Genomic DNA, 27926 nt, shown 5'->3' on the forward strand with positions numbered 1-27926 from the left:
GTCCGCCTGCCGATGCAGGGGACACGGGTTCGTGCCCCGGTCCGGGAAGATCCCACATGCTGCGGAGCGGCTAGGCCCGTGAGCCATGGCCGCTGAGCCTGTGCGTCCAGAGCCTGTGCTCCGCAACGGGAGAGGCCACAACAGTGAGAGGCCCTCGTACCGCAAAAAATAAATAAATGAATAAAAATCATTTGCATTGCCCTTTTTATGAATATTATATAATATTAACTACATGCCAAGTAGAAAATAGACTCCGTTTTTTGTTGTTTAGGTTTGTTTTGGAGTGAGAGATTAAATGCCAATCATCGGGGGAAAATCATTTAAATCTTTATAGCACAGATTTCTTTTACGAATTTTACCAAAGAAATCTTTATATTAACATCACTTATTCATAAATTTTTGTGTTACTAAGCCTAGATTCACCCTGTTTATATTCTAGGCAGAAATCATATCAATCAGTAATTCTGATCTTATTACAATATGGAGATGCTATAACTTTGATAACATCAGTTACACTTATTGTACTATAATTGAGAACTCAATCACAGTAGCATCTTCTTTGTGTATAACATTGAGTACTCCTTAGATAACTGTCTCCCTAATCAGTAGTTATTTACACAGTGTACACTTTCCAAGCCAGTGGATTGTTGTCACCATGAGCCCTTCCAAGTCAGATTGCCAGTTCTGAGTGGAATTATTATTTGTATTTGATGGGAAGTTGTTCTCTTCAATTTCAGAGATAGACATTGAATGTTATCTTATTTCAGACATAATCACAAATCTCTTTGTCTTTTAACAGACTTATCTTGTTTCTGTAATCTAATGTATTCCCTTTAAACATTTTTTAAACCTCTGTTTTTAGCATTTACCCTGAGAAACAGAGGCCTCCATAAACCTCCAATTGTTTTAGATCCATAGAAGATAGACTTTTGAACCTGGTTGTTACCTTAATAGAGTCCAACCCAACACTTTACACTATATATATATACACACACACACATATATATATGCACATATGTATGTACATACATATGTATACACGTATATGTATGTATATGTGTGTATGTATATACATACGTGTGTGTGTGTGTAATATATATATATACACACACACACGTACCAGGGATGGTATAAATTTTACCTTTTTTCCAATTGTTATATATGTGTGTGTGTGTGTGTGTGTGTGTGTGTGTGTGTGTATGCTAGTCAAAAAAACTATAGCAAACAATCAGACAAAATTGCAACCAAAACAGAATTTCTTAGGTCCTTCAAGCAGTTAAATATGTCTACATCCCCTTTTATAATTCAAAAATGCAGGATGCTCTGAAAACCAAAATTTTTAAAGTAACTTTAGTGTCCAAACTGATCTGATGCCAAATCTGACCTGAACTGATAAGAGGTTCCATCAAATGTGAATATTCATGCTGCAGAAATAATAAAATTTTTAATTAGAGGATGCTGCTCTAAGTTGCTCTGGGTGTATTATGATTTTACGGCATATACACCTTTTTGACCTTTCTGCAGTCAGAAAAACTTCAATTCTGAGATATCTGACTGAAGAGGTTACAGATAAGAGACCATGAACTTGAAATTCTCAGTGACTGTCCTCTGTCTCTGTTGAACTGGTTATACTATCCAGTGTACCTCTGGCATAGTTATTCCTACTTCTCTGAATTTATTTCTGATGTTCTGTCTCCCATAAATACCTTTTCTCTAATTCTTAACTGACTGAATCTAACAAAATGTGATTTAACAATTCTTGCATTCTCCAAAAAGTCTTCTCCTAACATTTGCTCTTGATAATAGTCTATTTTTTATAAACCATTATAGTCTTGCCATATAAATTATGTGTAGAATATTTGGTTATCCTCATTTTGTTTGCTTTAGTCCTGTGCTTCTAATAGTTTGTGCATTTTTCAAGAATATGGCCTTATGCGTTCTTCTCGTAGGACTTAGCACACTGTGTGCACGTAGTAAATACCATGGAAGGCAGTCAGAAGATTTGCCAAACAAATGATACATATTTAATTGGCTGAAAGACATCTCTTCCATTTTGTGTTCAGTTGAGCATATTGTTATTTATATGTAAAGTAAAAATGTAGATCAAACTACAGCCCTTGAGCCAAATCAGCCTGCACCTCTTTTTATAAGTAAAGTTTTGTTGGAAAATAGACACACTCATTTCTTTACCTATTGTCTGTGGCTGCCTTTTTGCTACAAGTGCAGAGTTGAGTAATTGGGACACAGACCATTTGTCCCATATTTGCTATCTGGTCCTTTACAGAAGAAGTTTGCCAACTCCTAATATAAATAATCTATAGAGACTATTCTTTTGAGTTTTATGACACAGAGTAAAAAAATTGTTCTGTTAACTTTTTTCTTATCTTCCTATAGCCAAAGCATGCATTTGCAAAATGGCTGATCTGTGTTGCAAAACGAGGATCTAGTAGTTAAATGAGTAAAAATATTGACACAAATCATGGTAATTGTTAGGGAAAACTTAATCTTTCAACACATTTCCAACAGCAGAAAAATTACCTGACTTTTAGATTCTGTTAATTTGAAATGGAAAGTTGTGCACTTGAACTTTTGAAATGCTAACAAGAGCCTGGGCTGTCAATTGTTCCAGTAACCAACCTAGCACAACCATTGTGCTCCTATCCTTTTATCCCAGCTTTTGTCCCCAGTATTTCTGTACTATTGTTTGTATATCTTTTGAGATGAAAATATCAATGTGTCAAAAGGTCATAGGGGGAGCCAGCTTTTTCTTTATTAATAGGCTGTCTCTTTTCTCTTCCTATTTTTGGTCATTTTGACATTAAATCCTTAAAGTTGAAGGAAATCCATTCAGTGGTGTTGAACTTGGTCATGAAGGTTGCTCAAAGTCTGAAGTGATTATCTTGCTGAGTAAAAGAGGAACTCAATAGTATTTGGCTTTTGATGGTAAATAAGTATACCCTAGGGCAGACTGGGAAAATTAAGCAGAGAAATTGAATATTTATGTGTTACTTGAAAGTGGTATAAATAGGCATTAGTGTTTAGATGAAATTAGACATTATTTTGTGATAGGATTTTAAAATATTGTTTCCTGAATAGCTTCCTTCCTCAGGTACCCAATGTTCTTCAAGAAAATTAGAAGCAGCATAATATTAACGAAGTCAACATCGAGGGCAGCCTTAACACAGGAGAGGATGCCCCAAGGCAGGAAGAATTTGACAGACTAGTGTAATACAGAAAACAGATGACTGACTGTTTTTGGAACAAGCAACTCTTGGGAGACATTACTGGCTAGAATAAATTGTGTCACCGTAGAACTGTCACCAGTAATTATCATTAATGGATAAAAGTGACAGTAATTTTAGTAATATAATCCTTTGAATGTTCATTTTTAAACTATTAGTGGTATTCATGCAGCAACTCTTGCAAAGTGGAAACATTGTTTGTCAAATTAGTGTTGAGTCAGAGGCTCCATCACTAACTTTCAAGAGGGTTGTGTAAAGGAAATACAGCATTAGGAGGCTGGATAGTTTCCCTCCAAAGCCATTCCCACTCTGATTCTTTGACTTGCCGTTAGTTCTAAGCTTCTAAATGTGCAACAGTTCCTCTTTTTTAAGTTAACTCAGAATAGCCTTCAAATGTCATAAAGTCAAGGAGATTGGTGAACAAAAGGGACTCTCTGTATTCAAAAGCTAAGAATTAAGAAAAAGGGGGTTTTTCTATTGCACTTCAGATATATTTTATAACTATTGATTGTGTTAGTGCTGAATTGCAGTTATTAGCTCGTTTCCAGTGGATATTCTCAATGCTAATTAGATTATATTTTCTGTTGGTTTCATGAGTGAATAAAAGTACTTTCTTTTCATTTTCTTTGCCCTCCATTATTTATTTTAAATGGAACAATGTTAAGCTCTCAAAAAAACATGGCAACTTTTGATAGTAGTCGCTCACTATTTCTTGTTTGCGTGGAGTATTTTTATTAGATAGATATTAAATCAGTAAGTAAATAAATAGATCTATTAAATGTTTTAATAGATGATTCTACCATTTTGCTGTGCCTCTATCATTATCCTCTGATTTCAACTTTGGTAGATGAAAATATCATTTATGATCATTGGAAGCACCTTTCATCCTTTCAAGAAAGACCCTAATGTTGCTCACCTTCCCTGTAGACTGCAGCCCTTGGAGAACTTTTCCATGGGATGCTCAAGGAACTTGGTCCAAGGAAACATGGGGTTGGGGTTATACTGTGTCCTAACTGATTTTCCCATTTCACTTTTCTGTGCCCAGCATTGCAGTCTGAGGAAGTGATGTTTCCTAAATCATCTGCTGGGATTGAACATAAAATGGCTTCATGTTATATTTGGAGGCATAGTAGGGAGTTTATGAACTATTTCTTCTCTGCCTGGAAAATTAGAAGAGCCCAAATGACATCAAGCTTTGTTCAGAACTACTGCACTCATGTCATAAGGGAGAGCTTGGGAAGGAGTGTTGTTTTTCCAATCTTTCCTCCTCCCGGGGAGGAAATTCCCATTTTATGTTTGGCACCATCCTATTCCTAAAGCAGTGCACTTTGGTGGAATAGAAATGGAATACCAACTCAGTTGCCATCTATCAACTTTAAAAAGAGAAAGGTAAGAAGAGAAGGGAGAAATATCTGCAACAGTGTTTACATTGTTAGAATCTGAGGAACTCTTCAAGGTAGAAAAATTTCCATCTGAGAATTACAGCTTAGCTAAGGGAGGCCTGTGTGTGTGTGCATGCTTTTAGCCTTCTCCAATCTGAGGTCAGTTAATTATGAAAATAAAAATCAAAAAATTTGAGAATTTGTTGTATTCCTCCTAAAAACTTATCAGAGGCCTCTTTGGAGTAAAAGGTTTATCTCATTTCACTAATTAGATATTTATCTTCTATAAAATGTGAAAAAAGAAGAAAATGACATGAAACATTTGCTATAGTTATTTGGAATGATACTTCAATTAATGTTCTGATTTAGCTATAAAAAATCTGCTTCTTTATACATGAAAATCAAACATACTATTATTTCTCAAGAAATCTCACAAAAATAAAATTCTTTCATACAAAATTAGTCATGTTTAAAAAAACAATAAGCCTTTCAAAGTGAGTTTCTGTTTCTAATATAGTATGTTTCCCTAGCAGGTATTCAATAAGCACTTTTAAAATATTTATGGAATTCATGGCTGCAGGACAAAAATTCCTCAATTGTACATATTCTATTTGAGCAGACTCACTTAAAGGTAAATTGACCCAATCCTAGGATGAGATATGACATCTGTCATGTTTGTTTTGTTTTGTTGCTTTTATAGTATTGGTAGCAAATAGGTATTTCAGTCAAGAGAACAAATCCATGTGTAATATTTCTATAGATGTAATAGAAATATTACACGCAAAGATGTAATATTTCTATAAATACAGTTTAATTTCTGACTCTGAACCACCAGCCTGCCTAATGGTAAACAACTTAGTCAATTCTCTGTCTCTGTGTGTTTTAGCTCAGTAATTCCAGTGTAGAATTCAGTTATTCATGTTTGAAATTCCCTGCCAAGCTCTCTCCCTAAAGGGGACCCCAAGCTTGAAAGTCGGCTTGAGGTACACATCTAAGAATGTGCATTCTTCTTGGTTCTGTTCTGTCTGGGCCCAGAACACCCTCCCTACTTCCACATAATTTCTCCTGCCTGCTTTTGGTAAAGGTGATGTCTGTTTTGCTCTTGAATGGTGATGCCGGAGATCTGTCAGATTGCTCATAGATACCTACCTCCTTTGCTCCCTGACATTGGTGATTCTCAGGAGTATATCTGTGTTCTGTGGTTGGACTTTCTCTCTAACTTCCTTTCTCCCCAGCCAGTGCCCATAGGGAGTTCCTGTGTTCCTCCCACAGCTCTCAAGTCCTAGGGGGGCTTCTGCAGCCCTCTTGTGCCTAGACTTGTTCCCGGGCCACCTCTCGGGAGCACACGGTGCATCCGCACGATGCTTCCCTGGATCCGCTGCTCTCCCAGATCTGCTCGTTGGACACAAGATGCTTCCACTCTTGGATTCCACTCTCTGTGACTCCATGGGAAATTCTGCCCTTTAGTCCCATATCCTTCTGGAATGAGGAGCAGTGTGCTGGGATCCTATGCTGCATGGACTCTCCTCATTTTCTAGTCTCTCTCCCAGAAGATGGGGGCATCTTTTTCATTTATAACCCAAGTATGGGGACTTCCCTGGTAGTCCAGTGGTTAAGACTCCACGCTTCCAATGCAAGGGGTGTGGGTTTGATCCCTGGTCAGGGAACTAAGATCCCGTGTGCCACGTGACCAAAAAAAAAAAAAAACCCAAGTATGTGGTTTGCGTCCTCTCTTATGTGGATAGGCCCTATATTTTAAAGGTCCTTTTGGCTTCCACATTATGGTGGAAGAAGGGAGGTGGGCTGACATCTGAGCAGTAGTGGTCAGACCTCTACTCATACTTAGAAATCCAGAATCTTGAATTAGGTGGATACCAAGTGAACACAAACTGAAATAAGTCAGGGCTTCCACTGAGCCTTCCAATAAGCCTTGGAATCCATGGGCTAAATTAAGACACAGAGGCATCAAATTCATATTTGGACAGCAATAAACAGTGTAGCAGGCCTGGAATGATCGTTGAGTAGAGCTGTGGGGAAAGATGAAGCTAAATTGGAAGACTGGGGAGTGTGCTGTTTTGGGTTTCTGCTTCATCCTCCAAGGGCATTGTCTTCTTTTAGAGAGATGGATCTCATGGCAAAAAGGCAGATGGATGAGTATATGTAGAGGGAGTAGAAAGACTGAGACCAGTTAGGAATCTGTTGCAATTTTGCAGGAGTTAAATGCCAAAGGCCCAAACTAGAAAGTACTGAAAACGGGAAGACAAGATAGATTGGAAAGGCAGTTAGAGGTAGTACCAATAGGCCTGTGTCGCTGATTGGGTGTAGGGAAGCAGGGAGAAACTTCCACAACAGGGTGGATTATGCCTATACTAGCTTTAGGACATGTTGAGTTTGCATCTCCAATTTAAAGCCTTTTTATTTGGGGGGTAATTTTACCTGAAAGGGCCTGGCATAGATTATGAAACACAACAACTGCACATAAATGTTAGCTTCTTTCTTAGAGGAAAGAAACAAACTTCTTTGTTAACAAAGACAGTTTAGGTGTTTTAGTAACTACACTAACCAAGAACATTTAAAAACAAATCATGTTAGATCATAAGGATAAGCTGGGGGCACCCTTCCCCTGGAGTCTGACAGAGGCTTGGGATGCCGGTAAAGTAAGACAGAGAATGTGCCCCATTCTCCCCTTTGAAGGAAAATGGGTCACTCCTCCTCCTTCCACTTCAGCTGGTATCAGCTCAGATATTCAGTTCCAAGGCTCTGGGATTCTCAGTATTAAAATTTGTTTTCTTGTTTATTTACCTGGCATATGCGATGTTTCAGTATTTTGTGATTTTTTTAAAGCATTAATCACACCTTATCTAGCATAACAAAAGGCATTCCTAAGGTTCCTGTGTGATTTGCTCTTGTGGTTTTAAATTTCTGACCAAAAATTTATAAAAATTGGCAGTGGAGTGCCTTCCTTCATTAACAGAATTATTACTGTAATGGTGAAAAATATCCTTCCTATCAAAATGTTGCCTTCATTTAACAAATATTTATTGAACACATATTATGTCACGGCACTATAAAATGAGCAAACATCCCTGCCACTTGAGGGCTTGTATCCTGGTGGAGAAGACAGTGTTTAAGATAAATATACTATAGTGTTAGAAGTCAGTAAGTTCTGAGGAGAATAAAATAGAGCAGGGTTGTGGGGACTGGAAGCGTGGGAAGGAGTAACATTTTATATAGGGTAGTTTTTTTAATTTGCCCCAGTTCACCATGTTGTGGACAGTGCTGTTATCCCCTTGGACTATGAGCAGCCTGGTACAGTGCTGAGTGGCCCAGCCTAGTGGTCAGCGTGACCAGGTTTGCAGACCAAGTAGCTTCCCAGAACAGAAGTCTTCTTATCCATAAAATAAGGTTCCTCTGGCCTCTGAAATCTCATTTATATTCTGCAAATTAATTTTTAAGTAAAAAAACGAGCCTTGTTAGAGCCCAGGCAATCAAACTTAGTTTAGTTCTCCACTCACTCATTCTACAACACTGTCCTCTATTAAAATACAAACTCTATTATGGTAAGACTCTTTCCATTTGGCAGTAAATAGGAGTCTTCTCTCCATGTGCAGTGTATTGTTTTTGTTTTGCTTCCCATTTGGTTATAGGACAAATGTATTTGAAAGTTAACCTGTTTCGAATGTTTTCTCCACATTTTTGATCAGTAAAAGAGAGACCTGAGTTTAGAAAAAGTTACTGATATGGGGAACTTAGGGAAATACGTATATATGCAGATATGTATGTATGTATGTATGTATATGGACAAACCTTTTCAGTAATGAATTGTCTCATGTCAATTACTAGTTTGCTTCTATGCTATCTTAATTTTCTGAATAGAACGTGGTTAGTATGTATGTAGAACAGAAATGAAAATGCCATTTATTATAGAATCGGTTGACCTTTTTACAGATTGACAACTTCTCATCTTGCCTGACAAATACTCAATCAGCACTTCAGTCTGTTAAGAGCAGAACTCATTAACATGCATAAACTAGCAGCCTGATCTAGTTATAATGCATCTTTAATGTGTGACTTATACAGCGTAGTGTAGGTCCTCAGTCTTGTAATAAAACGTAGAGTAGCCTCCAGTGATCAACAAGGTTCCGAGATCAATTTAACCTGGGTAAAACCTTTATCCATAAAAACTGTCATTAGGAATGACTAACATTTCACTAATTAGCTCACCATTTACAACCCATAAGCTTCTCACAGATGGTGAATGTTTATAAACACCCACAGATGTGTGCACAGCTGACTCCCAGTTATCCGCAGGAGTAGGGGACATAGATAATTTAGATTCGCTTACAATGCAAACCCCTCATTTTAGCTAGTTTCAAGCTCCTTTCTCTTTGGACTTTTTACCACAGCTGTTAATGAAGTAGCAAATTAACTAATCTTATTTCAGCTTCTCCTCTTACTGATGCATATACCCCCTGGTGAAAGCACTAATATGTACAAATGTGATCACAAGATGGCTGGCAAGAGGATGAAAATGGGAAGTTCACGCTTAGATGAATATATGGAGCATGGAAAATCATCATATACGTTTGTAGCTGTGTGTCTAGTAAGAGGTTTCAAGTTGTGAAAGCACAGCAAGGCTCCCATTTCAACAATGTTATACCTAAACTCCCAGAAATAGAAGAGAATATCTTCTTAAATTTGAGAAAAAGGAAAGGACACCATTTCCCTTTCCCATCAGGCAGTCTGATCCTGTGTTAATTGTTTCTTTTCCAATAACTCTGTAATTTGGTCTCAAGTTTTCATTGTAACTTAAGCCTCTTTATTGTCTGGTGCTGAATTAAGATGAGGAGATGTAAATATGATAAGTTGAGTACCATGAAGTTATTTATTTCCCTTATTTTCTTCAGTCTAAAGAGTCTTAGATCTTGCTCTTCTCTTGTAGGTTCTTAATCTGAAACTTTTCTTCATTCTCCTTTGTGCACTGGGCTGTATTTTACTTGTCCAAGCAGTTTAAAGGCATTGTTTGATTGAGCACACCCAGAGTCAGGAGTCATGTGGAGATAACTGAGGTCCACAGACCATTTACAGCAGTGCTCCCCAACCTTTCTGGCACCAGGGACCAGTTTCATGGAAGACAGTTTTTCCACGGAAGGGGGGTGGGGGGATGGTTTCAGGATGATTCAGGTGTACTACATTTATTGTGCACTTTATTTCTATTATTATTACACTGTAATATATAATGAAATAGTTATACAACTCACCATAATGCAGAGTCAGTGGGAGCCCTGAGCTTGTTTTCCTGTAACTAGATGGTCCCATCTGGAGGTGATGGGAGAGGGTGACACCCGAAGTCTGTTGCTTATGTCTAGTCTACTCCATAAGATGCAGCTTAATTGTCACTTGCCACTCACTGATAGGGTTTTGATATGAGTCTGCAGCTCTAAGGAGAGAGGAGAGGGTTGCCACTCACTGATAGGGTTTTGATGTGAGTCTGCAGGCAATTGATTTATTATGGTCTCTGTGCAGTCAAACCTCTCTGCTAATGATAATCTGTATTTGCAGCTGCTCCCCAGCGCTAGCATCACCGCCTCAGCTCCACCTCAGGTCATCAGGCATTAGATTCTCATAAGGAGCACACCACCTAGATCCCTCACATGAGCAGTTTACAATAGGGTTTATGCTCCTATGAGAATCTAATTCTGCCGCTGACCTGACAAGAGGCGAAGCTCAGGTGGTAATGTGAGCAATGGGGAGTGGCTGTAAATACAGATGAAGCTTCTCTCACTCGCCCTCGGCTCACCTCCTGCTGTGCGGCCCGGTTCCTAACAGACCATGGACTGGTATCGGTCCGTGGCCCAGGGGTTGGGGACCCCAGATTTACAGAATAAGCTGTGAAGGGCAACCATTTTGCTTCCCAGTGACCTGCAGGATATGTACCATGTCTTCAGGCTGAGATATTCATAAGTTAATACAAGCTGTTTCCCAGAGTTTCCTTACTCAAGAAACATTGCTTTATTTTAGCTTATTGAAGAGGAAAATTAACCATTCCATAACAGCATGTTAGAAATATCCAAAGGAGTTTAAAGAAGAAATTTTATAAATTTTATAATTTTATAATTTATAGAATTAGTGTCAAGAACATGAATGGCAAAAGAACGTGGCACCGGCATCGAGGAAAGAAATGTTGCCCCACTGGAGCTTTCCAGTAGATCTGTAACTTTTCAGATAAAAGATACATTAGTTTTTGTTGTTTTTTCATTGGGGAGAATTTGTAAGTGCTAACAGGTTCTATAGGAAACTTATTGGATATTTCCCCAGTGAGAAAAGAGACTGGGAACTCAGTGCTTTGACATAGAGAGATCCTTCTACGTATACCTGTCTTCAACAGCTGCCATCTGACTTTAACAGGTGGTGCCTTTCACTGACATAAGGAACACCAGGACAAGATGAAGTTTGGGGGAAATGGTGATGAAGTATCTGTAGGACACCTGAGTTACCATGTCTAGTGAATGATTGGGTATGGTCTAGGGTGCCCAACTCATCCCAGTTTGCCTGAGCCTTTCCCAGTTTTAGCACTGTAAGCCCTGTATTCCAGGAAACCCCTTAGTCTTTGGCAAATGGGGATTGTTGGTCACTGTAGCCAGAGCTCAGGAGTAGAGCTTGTGCTCTGGTGATGGAAACTTGGAGTTCTCAACATGCAAAGCTGTGGGAGTTAAAATGCCAGTGGAGACTGTGAGGAATGGTGTACATGTAGGCAGAGGAAGAGGAGCCAGGAAGAGAGTGTGAGAAGGAGTCGCCGTGGAGGTGGGAGGGGAACTAAGAAATTCTGGTATCATGAAGCCCAGGGAAGAGACCATTTCAAAGGAGAAAGGGTAGTCAATATTGTCAAATGCTGCCAAGAGACCATAGAATAAACAGACTGACAATTGTCCCATTGACATCAGCTCTAAGGAGAGAGGAGAGGGTTGATAAATGAGTATGGGAAGGGAGACTGAGATGTAAGAAATGTAGTAGCTAGAGGGGTTTGGTGTCGAGAGGGCAAAGCATGTGTTTGAATTTGTTTAATTGTAGGTTGGGGAAGATGAGGAAGGAAAGTAGGTTGGGGAAGAATGATACTCAATAGAGCAAGGTCCTGAGGGCAGCTGGAAAGAGTGTGGAGGATGAGATATCAGCACAGGTGGAGGAAGTTGTCTTGGAAAGTGACATGCTCTGCTAATGTGATGAGTGGGAAGGAGAAAAAGCTGGGCCCAGGTGCAGATACATTTGTAGATTTGATGGTAGGAAGTTAAGGTTTTTTTCATCAAGTAGTTTCTATTTTATATATGAAATAGAGCAAGTGCTCTGCTGAGGAAGGGTAGTCGGTTGAAAGCCTTGAAAGAAGCATTGAAACAGCCCCTCTCAGGGAGTGGGAGTGAGAGCCTCCAGGTAAAACATAGATGGTGTGTTGGATAGTACTAAGAATCCAGTTGAGGTTGGTAGCTGTGATTATGTACCAGCCCTGATCCTGCAGTATTATTTTTCACCACAGTTATTCAGCAGCTAGTGTGTAGTGCCAAGAAGATAGAATTTTCAGTTCATTTAAGTTTCACCAGTAGTCTGAGAAAGGACCGTAATGGAGGAGGAAAATAAGATATTGGCCAGTGAACCGTGGTCAAAGTGATGAACCACGGATAGGCAAGGAAGTGAAGACAGTGGGGCCAGGGTGTAGGAGATTTCCGTGGATAGATGACAGGACGAGGGTTAGGGGGAGGGAGAGGGACAAAGAGAGAGAAAATAAGGACAGATGGCTTGTATGAATCCAAATTAATAGAAATAAAATAGTTGTGGATGGTAGTAAAGTTCAGATTATGGATGTGAGGGTGGGTGACGGAAAGTAGGGAGAAAGGATTCGTCCCTGGAGATGAGGGAGGTCAAGGAACTCATTTGCTGTTGGATTAGTAGTTCACATGGAGTTGAATTCATGCAGGATGATGGCAAGACTTGACTGGCAGAGGAAGACTGAATCAGGTGACAAAGTCAGATGACAAGGAAGTATGAGAGGATGAGCAATGTCAGCTAGAAGGGGGCAGGGAGATCATCCCTCCAGTTTTCCAGTTGCAGTGAAAGGAGTGTTCATTGAAGACATCAAGATAGTAGAGAAGTTGCTTATGTTAATAAATACTGGAAGAAATAGGGATCAGAAAGAACTTATCTCTTAGATGGAGTAACTGAGAATGATAGTGGTTTGACTGGCCTCAAGGTTTTAATCCAACTGTAGCAGTTGTCCAGTAGGTGGCTTGTAGGGAGGGACCAGGAGGCCACTGCAGACTGGACTGATTCTAGTATGTCCAGGTACTCCTGGTCCTGGGAGAAGGACGATGTCTCTGGCCTTTCCCTATAAGGAAGGAGTCATCAGTGACCTGCATCTCACTTATCACCTGATTCTGGAGAAAAGTGCCTGGCTCCCAGTGAATTTGGGGAGGCCTAATCTGTGCTTGTTGGTTGAGTTCCCAGCTATGAAAGCCACTGTCTCTTTGTGCCCTGAGGCATTTCCTAAAGCAACTCTAAGTACAGCTCAACAAAGCTGAGGGTCTGAGTACTTCTCAGTTATCACACAACGCAGATGCAGAGTATCTAGAGGATCATAGTATCAGTGTGTCACAATACAGAGGGTCAAGAAAAGTGAGTGTAACGGAAAGAATGTCAGTTTCAGAATCAAAAGATTTTGGTTCAAACCTCCCCTTTGCTACCTACCTGTTGTAGGGCTTTTGGTGCATTACTTTACCTCTGCGGGCTTCAGGTTCCCTGGCTTTAAAATGGATCTGACAATAGCTACCTTGCAGGGCTGGAGACTTATATCAGAAAATCTAGGTAAAATGCTCCACACAGATCCTAGTACATGGGCATTCAATGATGTTTCCTCATATATCTAACTCACATTTAGTTTATGTTCTTTTTGTTATGCATTTTTTCTTTTCTAAATAAAATTGTTCTCAAACTTACCTAGTATCAATTTTTATTTAGGGGCTTCTGTATTCATTTTGTCAGCTTTCTGTAGCTGAGGGAAAAACTTCCATTGTTCTATTGAGAGAGTTTAGCACATTTTTGCCTCCAGTTTCTTTGCAGTCGTTAATGAGTTAATCAGAAGTTCAGTTGTCTCCCATTTTCTTTTCTTTTCTGTGTTATTTGCTTTCTCAAAGCATATGTCAATTCCTTTTCCTCCTCACTTTCCACTCATTCAGACTTGCCTTATTGTCTTTTCTGACTTCCTTTCTTTCAAAAATATGTTGCTGTTAACCTGATTAGGATTTTAAAATATCTTCAGTTTGTAATATTAATGTCATAATTCCTGCATCTGATTGGGGAAGGAATACTATATTTGTGCAGAAGAAATCTGTATTTCTCCTTTGAAATGAACTGAAAAAATAATGAATACTTAATACTTGAACCACAAATTCATATTCGAAATGAACCTAGAACCTGAATCTAGTAAAATTACTTTGGGCAGGATTGGCAGTAGTGAGGTGGCACTTGACTACATTCTTGGCACCCAAAATACAAATACACAAATTTCCACTGTTTACTGTGCTATCTATAGGGTCATGTGTTTTAAAGTACAAATAAAACCTATCTTCAGAAATTTAAGTGCAAATACAAGTACAGGTACCAAAGAATAACCTCTGAAATCATCACTGGGCAGCCATAGCTATACCTCTAACCTATTGCCTCTGTATTAAGCAATTTCATACCACTTGGCTTTCTTTTTTGGAACATTTGTCATACAGGTAGTGACGAATTATGTGTTGAAATTGCCCTAAGACTGCAAGTCCCATGAGAACAGGGCAGGGCCTGGTTTCAGTGCCTGCCACATATTCCTTGGTGCACATTTGTAAGATTGAATTGAACTACAGACTTTATAGTTTTATATTTCCAACTACTTCCTGGACAAAAGAGTTTGACTGTTCTGCCAGCACCTCAAAATCAGTTCATCTAAAACCTAACTTGTCATGTTCCACATAAAACCTGATTTTTATGTTCTCATTTTGGGTTAATGATACCACTGTTTTCCCAGTCACCCAGGCTTGACACCTTCACACTGTGCCAGCTTTAATCACAGTGAAGTCCAATTTTGATTATTTCACACCTTTCAAAAACATTCTATGGCAGTTCTTCAGCCTTGAATCCAAGCTCCTTCAGCCTCCCTTCCTGACCTTATTTTCCCCTTCTTCCAGTATGCACCATATGCTGCTGTCACAGTATGACTGGTGGTTCCCTCTGGGCCCCATTCACTCTTCCAGGTACCGCTGGTTGAGAGTGGCCTCTCATGGCCTCAAGTCCGTTTGTCCCAGCTTCTCCTGAAAGAAAATTCCTGCAAAATCACCTCTATTCCCTAGCTTAGCCTCCCCTTGATTCTTGGTATTGAATAAGCATTTTTATTTTCTCTATCTGAAATCATTTCATTCTTTGTTCAAAAACTTCATGAGGAACAAAGCCATTGAAAAGTCTTTTCAGATTTTTCTAATATATGAAAATATTAAAACAAGTTTAAAATACATCTAATATATTTTCAACAGGAAGTAAGCAATTGCCGAGCTTAAGCACTGTCAGACTAATTTCTCAGAATAAAATGAAGCTCTTGTGGGTGACAAGTTAAGCTTCTGCTTAGAATGGTGGTGTTCTACCGTGTAATTAACCTTTTCCTCTCTGGGTTACTCTGTGATTATAGGGTCATGGGTGTTCACTGTGAGTGATAGTCACATCTTGTTAAATGTCATTATCATTTCACGTCTACATATGTATGTAAATAGATACATTATTTTTCCCCAGACACTCTGTACTTTTGCATCTGAAGACCTCTGTTCAGCACACTCAGCCCTGTACAACACACAACTTTGGCAATGTTCTTTTTGCCAGGGAGACAATACTGGTTTTAAATTTTGTTTTCTTTAGTAATTGTTAGAAAAGGTCACTGTGAACAAGCTAATCAGAGTTGGTCACTTGGATACTTACATGGGAGATATTTTAACAAACACTTAACACAGAAAGAATGATTAGTTAGTGCCTTTCTTCAACATCATGTGGTGGAGTAATTGCTAAGCAGGAAGTCAGGAAATTTATCCTCTGCTTTGTAGCTAATAGCCGTGAGTGATCATAGAAAGGTCTGTACTCAATGTCCTCATTGATAAGTGATTGGCTTTTTTCACTTACTATGTTTTGGATATGGTCCATATCAACAATTTAAATATGCTTCATTATTTTTTCCTCATCTCAGCATATTTTAGTATATGAATGTCATAGTTTATTAAGTCTGTCTCTTGCAGATGAGCATTTAGGTCATTTTCAATCACTTGTTATTATAAACATTGTAATAAACATCCTTGTACATATGCCCTTGCACTCATGAGTTATAAGTAAGATAATTTTCTTAGAAAAAAATCATTTCATCAAATGGTATGTGCAGTTTTATTTCTGATACAGATTGCCAAATTGCATTCCCAAGAGGTTGCATTCGTTTTATATTTCCACCAATAATGTGTGGAATGATCTGTTTTCCAACCTTTACCAATTATCCTCAGTTGTTATTATTGCCATGCTGATAGGTAAAAATGATCTCTCATTGATGTACTTGGAAAATCTTTAATTATGAATGACGTTGTGGATTATATCCTCTATATAAAAGCCCTATTTGTTTGTCTTTATGATGGATTCCCTGAACATATTATTTGCCTGATTTATTGTTATTTTTTTATTGATTGTTGATTTTTTTTTTTTTCCTGAGTCATAATGTTCTTTATTTCAAGAAAATCAGTTTTAGGGAATACCTGTTTTCAATTTTTTTTTTCCCCTGGTTTCTCCTTTCATTGTTTATGTGTAGACTTTGTTCTTATTGTTCTTGTGATTTATAGACATTTATTATAGTACAAACTATATGACATTTGGGTATTCAGATTTTTCCCAGGAAAATCGTCTCCTTTCAGAACCAATGAAAAATATACTTTTCTATACTGTCTGCTATATTTTGCAATTTAATTTTTTCATGTTGAAATAGTTGGTATAAATAGCAGGGTGGGATCCAAATAAACTACCATCATAGTAGTTATTGAATCTTTTCTTATCCTCTACTGATTTGAAACGCCACATTTATCATGAATCATGAATTGAGTTTTCTTAGTCAATGTGAAATTCAACCATGAATTTCGTTTCAATACTCAATATGAATTGCCAAGAGCAATATATACTATACATTATTTTCCAAGCATATCTGACAGCAGAACCGCCCTACTTCCCCCACAGTACACACACATGGACACACACACAGAGCTTCTCATGGGTCTAGCGTTCTGTGGTACACATTTTGGGAAATTCTGTCTGTCTGATTGAAGTTGTGTTTTGGTGTTTTGTTTTTTTTTAATGTTGGATGTCTATTTAATACAGCACAACTAAGTTTTTGCTATAATATTTCGTAATGACAAACTCATTCATTGACTATATGGTTTCTTTAAATTTTGTGCCTTAAGTGTGCTTACATTCCAAAAGTGGTTATGCCCTTTTTATTTGAGAGGAGAATTAAGTGAGCAGACAAGTAACTTATTTTTCTGGAATTTGGTCAATTGTTTATATTAGTTTTTAAAATGAAAGAACTTTCATAAAAAATTCCAGAAGAAGGTAAATTAGATATCTTCAGGAGTTAAGCTGAATGACTATGATGCCAAAATCACTTTCTTACAACAGAATCTAGATCATAAGAAATTTGGAGATTAAAAGTTAATAACAATACACTTTGATTTATATATGAGTATATTTATTTTACCGCTTTTTCTTGGTGGTTTGTGTAATTAGAATAGAACCATGCTTTATATATGACATCCAGTAATGGATTTTTTTTTCTTTTTGAGACTGGAGAGTTCATATAAGAAAAATTCTTTATTTTACAAATATCTCTATAACTCTACTTACTATAAGACATGAAATCATTTAGATTCCAGTCTGAATACAATGTAATAGTATAATAATTATGGTTTACACATTCAAATGTATCTGCAAAATAGTTTTCACTGAAGCTTTGAAAAATATAGCCTTATATTTTATCCAGAGCAACTAAAAGAATGGCCCCGTGGTCTGTGCTCAGAGTTATGATGACTGTCACATGTCCAAGCATATTCAAGGTAGCGAGAAGGGGTAGCAATGTGCGATGGCAGCCACAGCTGTCACAGCTCCGGTAGATATTCAAGATAGGAGGAAGGGGGAGAGTGGCTATCAGCATCTGCCTCTTCTGTTTCTAGCAGCACCATACAGGTGATCACTTACACTTTATCAGTCAGAAATGCATCATAGGGCCACCCTCAGCTTCACTACAAGGAAGCTTTGGAAAATGAGGTTTTAACTTTTCCAGCTTCTGTAGTGGAAGCAGACAAAGAGAGGGTAGGGAATGGATGTGTTGCACTGGCCATTCAGCAATGTGTGCCATATTAGTGAAAAAGAAGAGTCATCATAATATTAAAAATAATAGTAATATTTATTGAAGCCTTACTGTGTGTGAGGCATTATCCTAAGCTCTTTACATGTATTAGCTCACTTAATCCTCACAACAGCCTTTTGAGAAGCGTACTATTATTATCCCCATCTTATAGAGGAGGAAATAGGGAGGCACAAGATGGTCTTTAAGGGGCACACAGCTGGCAAGAGCCAAGATTTAAGCCCAACACTTTGGCTCCTTGACTTTGCTCTTAAGTTTCTTTTGGAAAAAAGGAAAACAACCTTACTTCATTGTAAAAGATTCTACATTTTTCCTTCTAACTTGTAACAGGAAATATATTTAATTCAAGATATGCAAATAATGAAGAATAGTGAATAAAACCAGAAATACTAAAGTATTGGGTTTCTAAATATAAAATTCCACTTCTCATGGTTGAGTCAGTCATTATAATATACAAGAGAACTGTTCTAATTATCATTTTATCAGTTAAATCCCAATGAAAATTGGCTAATTCCCTTGACTCAAATAAATTTTCAGTTTCACATCTAGATTAAGACATGTTCGAAGATGTTGTTTTGTGTTATTCCTGTCTTTTTGCTGTCTGGGTTAAGTAGTATTTTGAGCTTTGTTCTAGAAGGTTAAAGACTGAACTAGGTTAGCAAGTAAATCAAATACAGCTTTGTCCCCAGAAGGTCTGTAACTAGCAGCATGAACAGTAAATTCATGTAATTTTGTTGGGGCAACTGTCTTGTGTTTCTTTTAGAAAGAGGTGGGTTAAATTCTGAGTCTCTGAATTTTGAGTATCAGCTGCACACTTTCAACAATTCTTTGGAGAAACTGAGCTTTCCTTCCCTATCCTCTTGCCAAATTCCAGGTGGTTATTATATGTCTTACTACTACTAAAGTCATATCAAATGTGATGAGACTTAAAGAAAGTGTGCCAGAGACTGTGGGAGTGAAAAGGGGAGCTCTGGAAGCACGTGCAAAGTGAACACAATGGAAAATGGTCACAGGTTGAGAACAGTTGGTTCCTCCTAAAATCCCCTTTGCATATTAGCTTGCCATGTGGCTTCCCCTCAGCTCTTTCCTTATGTCTACACACACCCTTCCTAACAGAACTCATGCTCTGCCATAACATCAGTAATGACCACAGCAAAGATTAACTGTTATTAAGTTCTTATGATGTGCCAGGCACTCTGCTGAGTGTTACACATGATTTATCTCCTTTAATCCTCCCAATAATATTGTGAAGTAGGCGCTATTATTAATCACACATCAAAGTTGAGGAAAAAATAATGGAGGTTAGTAAGGTTAAGTAATTTTCCCAAAGCCACACTGATTTCTAATTGGAAAGCCAGAATTTAAATACAGGTTGTCTAAATTCAAAACTTGTGTTCATTACCATTTCACTATGTTTATGTTCTTTTCTGTAGCTTCCAGTACGACCAGTATGCTTCTAAGTTCAACTTGTTAGTATAATTAATTCCTCTCCCCCAAGTTTTAAACCTGTGAAACCATCATCCTTCTAGACACCTTTAATCACCTGCAGTTGGATATCTCATGAAGATCTCAACATATCCAAACTGAATTCTTCTCTTGTCTCAGCCCCATTCTACCATGAAACAAAAATAATTCAGTACTTGGTGAATAATACCAACATATATCCAACTGGCCTAACCGGATACTTGGAAATTAGCCTCGACTTCATTTTTTAGTACTCACATCCACGCAGACCAAGATTTTTCTGTTTTTCCTCCTTTCTCTTTTCCTTTTTCACCACTCCTCTTCTTTACCTGATTCCCACAATCGCATTTTGCCTGGACTTAAACCAGGAAACCTGCCTTCTCCTTATTTTCCTTGCCCTTTGTCTTGTCTCTTCTCAGAGTGATCTTTGTAAAGTAGAAATTTGACCATGTTAATTCTTCATTTAAAATAAGTTAATGGCTCCCTTCCAAACTCCACAGTCTGGCATGTTCTTCAGCGCTTGGTGATTTGGCCACTACCTGTCTCCTCAGCATCACCTCTCAGTAACCCCTACTGTAACCTGCCCTCCATTCCCATGGACATGAGAATTCTTCCAAGTGTTTCATGTCCCCCGTACAGCTGTTCTGTGAACTCTGCAGGGCCTTCCCTCTTCAGGAAGCTCTGGCAAATGTAAAGACTCCTTTAAGTCTTACATCTTCAGGAGGCCTTCTGTGACGGTTTTCCCTTCTCCTTCTGCCCTATGCCAGGTGTCCTTCCTGGGTGGAGATCTCCATCACAATGCTCATCATTGTATATTGGACCATTTGTTACCTGTCTTCTTCCCCTTGTCATAGGAAAGCACGTTAAGGTCAAGAAGCAACCTCTTTCTCTCCTCTTCCTCCTTCTTGGTTGCCTCTTCCTGTCAGGAATTTTTTAGTTTCTTTGTGTGTATCAGTGTGATTTCTGCACATTCCTAAATGAAATACAGTAGGCTTATGGCAAAATAAAATACACTCTCCTTCACCATCTCAACTTCCTCCCCTTTCCCAGAGGCAACCACTTTTAATTCTTAGTGGGGTTTTTTTTCTGATATTTACCTCTTCCTTATTTCTAGATAATGTACTTAGATTATTATTTGTCAGTTTTTCATTTTAGTCATTGAGTTCCTAAGTGGTAGAAGGTTTAGTTCCCTTATACCCTCTCCCCGCTTATACTTTCCTCGTATACCCCTTCTCCTTTACCTCTGCTGTCTTCACATTATAATTTTATCATACCTGATGGTCAGACGAATAGCCAGTGTTTATAATAGTTCAATGGTGTAAATATTCCTCACCCCTCCAGTTAGCATGCCATGATTACTTCCTATTGGACAACAATATTATTTCTAGGTTTATACTAATATTTTTTTTTTAAATGTGCTGGGTATTTGTGTATATATACCTGTCACTGTTTTATCCAAGCTCTCTGACAGGTCTGTGAAATAAGGAACAATCCTTTTTCCAAATGGTCAACCCAGCAGATTTGCTTTTAGTTTCTCAGCCACTGTTCTCTCCTATGGCCCAGTTGTCTCCCATGTGATCTCCTTAGCAGATCCCCCTCTGCCTGTCCTCACATCCTCTTGATTCTCCTTTAAAAATATCTCATCCCTACCTCTCCCTTCTCCATTTCCCTTGATGCTGTGTGACTTCTTAAAATACGATTTACAAATTAAACAAGGTGATATGTTATTCACACAAAGCACAGCTTTGACTATTGCAGTTAGTCTGTTTATTTAAAAGAGTTTTAACAGCAGGAGAGAGACTATAATAAATATTTTGAATATCAATTGACTTGTAGTTAAAGAAGTTGAATTCTAGTCTGCAATAAAAATGGCTAGTTTTTATTTCTCTGGTTTATATTAGAATAATGTAAATATGAGTCCTTTCAATACTTTATTGTACCTCACTTTTGTTTTTATTTATAACTTTTGCCTTTGAACCTGCTATCTCTTCTGCCAGGTATGCTGTTCCCTCCCCAGTCCCTGCCATGGTCAACTCCTGCTTGTTCACCAGGTCATAATTCACTAGGAAAACTTACATCTCCGATAGAACCCTCCCATACCTAGCACACTGTTCTACTTCTGGAGAGCTGAAAACATTTCTTGTTAATTCTTGGGATCTAGATGTCCTTCATGCCTAGTAATGTTCTGGCGCATCATAGCCCTCAATAAACATGTGTCAAATGAATATTCTAAATGCATTTTCAGCGTTTGGAAAAACATCTTCATTTTATGTCTCCATCTTACACATTGGATTGTTTTAAGAGTCTACCTGTATTTCTGATCAGAGCTTCCCTTAGAAATGATGTTATTAATCACATATGCTATTAAAGAGTTATTTAATTTATAATGGATCTAAAACAATGCTGAAAACCTAATCAGATATTACATAAACTTCCTATAGTGCACTATGGAGTTCATTTATGAATTTATTTCCCTACATTTTTTATCTCTTAGCAATTTACCACTGCTTTCATTTGTATGACCTCATTTGATCCTCTCATCAACTCTAGATAGGTATTATCTCTATTACACATGTCAGGAACATGTAGGAACATGTAGCCAGTTGACAGCTCAGACTAGAATGCAGATCTTCTTTCTCTGATACACTATTCTTTCCATTGCGGGAGTGGGGAATGAAGGCCAAGCAAAGCCATTAGCTCTGAGGGACAAGACCAAGGATAGAAGTTCCAGGTAGAGACTGATGGATGGGAGAGAAAATGTTTGTGGAGAATCACAGGCAGTTGCCTTTAGCTGAAGAACAGATTGTGATGTTGGAAACCAGAGATAAGATTTAGAAAGCAGTTGGAGTCAGTGTCAGGGCCAAGAGAAAGGGTTGGGACTTTATGTTGTGGGAAGTGAGTGATATTGAAAATTTGTGACCAGGGGATCATAATTCCGCTTCAGTGCTCTATGGGATGAATTAGAATTAGGGAGAAACGAGAAGCAACATCATTTTAGGCAACTCATGCGATATTTCAGGTGAAAAATAATTCAGTTCTGGACCACCAACATTAAGTTTAGTCAGAAAAGGAAACAATGGATCACTTCTTGGGATACTGGCATGTACATGAGCAAGGTTTGGCAACTGAATGGTTGTGTGAGCCCAGGGAAAGGAGGGAACAAAGCTGTGCTGTTTACAGTGGTGGTGGGAATGTGCTCCCGCTGGTTCCCTCCCCATCGTGACCTTTATTCTTCTACTTGGTGACTCCTTCCAGCTGACCACGCTAGTGCTTCATTTGTTAATATAGTCAACATACGTTAATGAACACTTTCTTTGCTAGGTGTTAAAGATAAATGGAAACCACAATCCCTGCCCTCGACAAACTCTCTGTGGTAGAAACCATCAAGTAAACAATATTGTAAAGGATTTATTGCTATATGTACCACAAGTCATTAGGACACAGAGGGGCAACCAGTTCAGCACACACAGCTCAGGAAAGGATTCTCAGTTATCTATCTTGAAGGAGAAGGAGTTAGATTGGTGAAGAAAGTGGGAAGGATGTTCTGTGTAAACAAAACAGCATGATCAAAGGTGTGAAATTGGGAACGTGGAACTGTGATGTAAGTTGTTTAGTGAGCCTGAACATGTCAGCATCTATCTCCTAAGAACAGTGACATTATCCTCCCTGATCATAATATAATTATCAAACTCAGGTAACCAACATTGGTACAATATAATTACTTAATACCGAGCAAATTTAAAATTTGTCTAATTATCCCAATAATGTCATCTGTGACTTTTTTACAATCCGAGAGCTAATGGAAGATTGTGTGTTGCATTTAATTGCCATGTCTATTTAATCTCCTCTAAGCTAGAATGCTGCTTCCCTAAGCTTTTCTCTCTTTCTCTTGCTTGGTCTTTCATGATATTGATGATTTTTAAGAAACCAGACCAGTTGTTTCACAGAATGTGACTCACTTTGGATTTGTAAGATGGTTTCCTTATGTTTAGATGCAGGTTAAATTTTTTTGTTGTTTGTTGTTTCTGTTAAAGATGGTTTTAAGCTTTTATTTATTTATTTATTTATTTTGGCCATGCCGCACGGCTTGTGGGATCCTAGTTCCCCAGCCAGGGATCAAACCTGTGCCCCCAGCAATGGAAGTGCATAGTCCTAACCATTGGACCTCCAGGGAATTCCCAGGTTAAATATTTTTACACAGTTTATATTGTGTCCATCTCAGTGCATCACTTCAGGAGACAATTATTGTCAGTGTGCCCCATTACTGGTGATATCAAATTTGATTAGTTGGGTAAGGTGATATCTTTGAGATTTCTCCATACCATGTTCCTCCATAACCTTACATACAATGGGTTTTGTAACCATTGATGATTTCTGCCTAATTAATTCTTACTGTGTGGGTTGTGATATGGTGAATTTTCTGTTTCCCTTATCTATCTCTTATATTAATGGAACTCGGTCCTCTTTATATCTTTGACATCTATTGGTTCACATTCTTATTTAAAGCAGAGCTTTTTCTTCCCCGATATTTAATAAATTTTTAAATTTTCAGCATCAGTATGGATGCATGATTCTTTTTTCCAGTGTGTAATAATCCGTTCCCATCATTACCCATTCAGTGCTCAAATTGTCCTAAATTTGGCCAAGGCTATCCTTCAGTCTGGCTCCTCTGCCCTTTTGATATATCCCTATCTGTCTTTGAGCACTTTCTTATTTTCTGGCACAGTAATATTTTCTCAACTCATTTCATACTTTCTTGATCTCAGTCCTAGAATCAGCCATTTTTCTAAGTATTCCGGTTCCTATTAGTGAGTAATAATATTTAGAAACCAAGATCTGAGGGCCAGCTGTGCTCATTGCTACTGTAGTGTCATTACTTCTAGGCTCTTTTGGGCCACGAAGCTAGAAAAAGCATTTTTCTTAAAGCTTGATCTTCTATGATACCTTTAGATCCAATCCAGCACTTCATGGTTCTTCCTCTCCTTCTCCCACTCCATATTTGTATCTCACATCCCACAGCAAGCATCCCTGTTGCCAACAGCATCAGCATGTTTACCCATCTGCTCAGGCTTATAATACACATGTAATACTTTCACAATCACGTCATCAGTACCACTAACAACAGCAAACTTACTAAAGAATGTTCAGTGTTTCCTTTTACTAATGAAATATATTCACAACCTTAAATATTTAGCTTTACCTGGAGTTCTTTTTAGAAAAAATATAGTTGAGTTTGAGTGTAAATTTTCAAAGATAGTTACTAATTAAAGTGTCTGAAATATTTGACATATTTTAATTAAAATAGCCATCAAGCCACTTTAGAATTAAATTTACGTGTAAGTTAACAACCTCCAAATACTCTGTTTCTCACCCACCTGTTTTTGGATTATACCTACGAGGTTTAGTACTTCTCTAAAAATGAAACAGAACCAGATTGAAAAGGGCTGACACATGTTTATATTCACATATCTGTTTATAAACTGTAAATGAATGTGTTATTTGTACTCTACTGCATTCATTTGTCATCTGTTCCCTATAAAGGGATTGCGTTTCAAAAAAAGAAATAAAAAGTCCAGAGGAAAATAGTTTTCTAGTACTTTACACATGATGGTATACCAGACATACAATTTCATAGAGAATGCCTGAAAATAACTTCTCTCTAAGGGACAAAAAAAATCTTTGGCATTTTCATGAATTTAGGTTGATCCAATAGTTTCTTTGAAGCTTTTTTTTTTTTAACCACTTCCTTTAAATAACATCATTGACAACTGTAAATAGCTATAGATTATTACAAGATAACCAGATAGAGAGAAATGACTCTATAACCACATCTTCATCAATTATATACAGAATATCAATTTAAACTAATCATAATGTGATATAATCATTTAGATTTTTGAGAGCCTCTTTTGGTTTATTTTCCATTGTAGAAGACAAACTTTTCATACATTCTGTAAAAGTTTGCAGTGATTGTTCTGTGTCACCTAAAGTCTGGGGACAATTATCCTGATATGAAGAATCAATTGTTGGGAGCACGTTCACAGAAATTAGCCTGGAAATATAATTTTGTATAAGTTTAGACAGCAGAATCTCAATAACGACAACAGAAATACTCTCCCACACCTGGTCGATTTTAGAAAAGGAGCCGATGCCTTGAAAATAACCCATTTCTACAAGGGAAATGTGATTTATGATAACCTGAGACACAGATATGACTAGAACCACCTTCCATTTAAAGTTATTTTGCCACCAGACTATAAAAGCAGTGCTCTGAAGTGAATCAGTTGAACTCGGTTCTCTTTAGTGGACAGTAACACGGACACTAATGAGACAGATTTCATTAAAAGATATTTGATTTATGAGAGAGTTAAGTCATATCATATTTTGAAATTGCTGGCTTAGTCCTGGCATCTGATCTTTTTTCCCCCTACCATACCATCACCAGTTTCTGCGCATGCTTTGACATTGCTATGGTAACCCCGAGGGCTGATGGAATTCCCTGCATCTCTTTTCACAGAGGGTGATGAGACAGGAGTGATGGATAGTCTGCTGGAGGCCTTGCAGTCGGGGGCTGCCTTCCGCGACCGAAGGAAAAGGACACCGAAGCCGAAAGGTGAACGTTACACTTGTTTCCTGTTCCTTTCTAGGGGACTATCACAAAGAACAACCCCCCCCCCAGCACCCCGCGCGCGCCAACATCCCCCCCGCCCCCACTTTTTGTAATTCTTTTAAAGTCATGTGTCAAGAATGCAGAGCTGTGGGCAAAAACTCTTCAGAAGTTTTATAAGTTTGTTTAATCCTTCCCTTGCAAGTGTCAGAGAGAGAAGCGTTCCAGTTGGCCAGTGTCAGTAGCGCATTAACAAATCAATGCACTGAACCTGGAAAAGCCTGATTAGTGTGACAGGTCTCATCTAAAGAACCATATGTACCTTATCCCAGTGGAGTTCACAGTAGCATAATTAAATGAGAAGTAAAAGTCATAACATTATTGCTTCAAGTATTTCAGGGTATTGAAGCATTGCTTTGCTTCCAGAAATACTTAACCTTGGAAATACGTCGAATACTGTTATACTTCCTGAGATGAACAGACCTCTATATTAAGATTCTTTTATATATATTTTTTAACAGATATTCGGCGAAGTCTCAGTCCAGCGTCTCAGCCTGTTCTGAAAGTTTGTAACCATGGTAATAAACTGTATTCATAAATTGCACATTCTCCTTATCTACTTTTATCCTCTTGATCTGTGATTTTAGTAGGTTGCTGTGAAGTTCTCGAGTTTCAGTATGACTAAAATAGTAAAAATGTGTGGATGTACATATTTGCGATGCGATTGTGCACTCATATTTTCCATCCTTCCATTATTGCCTTGAGGTAGTGTCGAGGATTCTTCTTTCAGGTCTCAAGTGCATGTTTTACTTTTAATATTATTATTTGAAGTTAGCTCACACATTCTGATCAGTGTTGTCCAGTGTATCCTTTCAAAAGCATTGTGCTTTCTTAGAACTATTTTAAGTAGTGGATTTGCTTTACATTAAGATACAATTTGAAATATTGAATTGTTACCTGTTTTACTGTACCGTATTTGCCAGTACAGTGTGAAACACTGTGACCAGCATTTTGGCAAAATCTTTAATACAGGTGAGCTTCATGTGATATTATTGTGGCGGGATGTGCTAGAATCACTAAAAAGAAGGTGAGTTAACTTAGTCTCCGATATTTATCTGAGACTGACTCCTTTCAGACATCTCTAACTGGCTCCTGAACACGCAACCTCATGGAGCCCTCTTCCTGTCTTCAAGATGCCATTTTGTGTTGATTGGGTTTTGTTTACTTTGGTTCCCTTTCCCTCACTGTTATGTATTACAGGGTTCTGCTTACCTTTCATGGTCAAAGTCAAATTCATCCATCGTGATTGCCGTTTATTCAGTGAGATTGTTACCAAAGTTTACCAGATTTAGAAATGAAAAGATACTTGACAGATTTTTTTCGAGAGTTGTTTTGGGTACAGATGAATTACGTTCTAGAAGTATTAATATCTGACTGAGTAGAGAAACTTAAGTAGAATTTCTAGGATAACATAAAAAAGAGTATGCGGTAAATAAGAAAAAGACATGGATGTAATGATCTTTTAATAGCTGTGTAGATCCTGACTGCTCAAGGTAAAGTATACATAATACATGCTTAATAAATGAGAGAAAAGGTAAAAATCTACACCAAAATTTTAAATAGATCTTTTGACTTTTTTCAATAGTATGTTTTTATTGTTTTGCCTTTTCCTAGTCTAACAATAGGAAGAAAAAATTGTAATAAGTCAGAAAAATTCATTGTGGATAATTAATCCCTAGCTTTGGGTTATTATTTAGAGTCATTGTGATATACTA

General features: G+C 37.9%; 1 protein-coding gene across 4 annotated transcripts in view; it reads left to right on the forward strand.

The window, feature by feature from the left end:
• DIAPH3 (diaphanous related formin 3) overlaps nucleotides 1-27926 on the forward strand; it is a gene marked incomplete at both ends in the record, with an annotated part of 549577 nt that overhangs the window by 391775 nt on the left and 129876 nt on the right. For all 4 annotated transcript variants that reach the window (XM_082675745.1, XM_082675746.1, XM_082675747.1 and 1 more), the window contains 2 exons: nucleotides 26062-26157; nucleotides 26673-26729. In XM_082675745.1, the coding sequence (XP_082531871.1) occupies nucleotides 26062-26157; nucleotides 26673-26729 (153 nt within the window). The remainder of the gene's footprint in view (nucleotides 1-26061; nucleotides 26158-26672; nucleotides 26730-27926) is intronic.

Source organism: Grampus griseus (genome assembly GCF_964374135.1).
Source record: "Grampus griseus genome assembly, chromosome: 18".
NCBI lineage: Eukaryota > Metazoa > Chordata > Mammalia > Artiodactyla > Delphinidae > Grampus > Grampus griseus.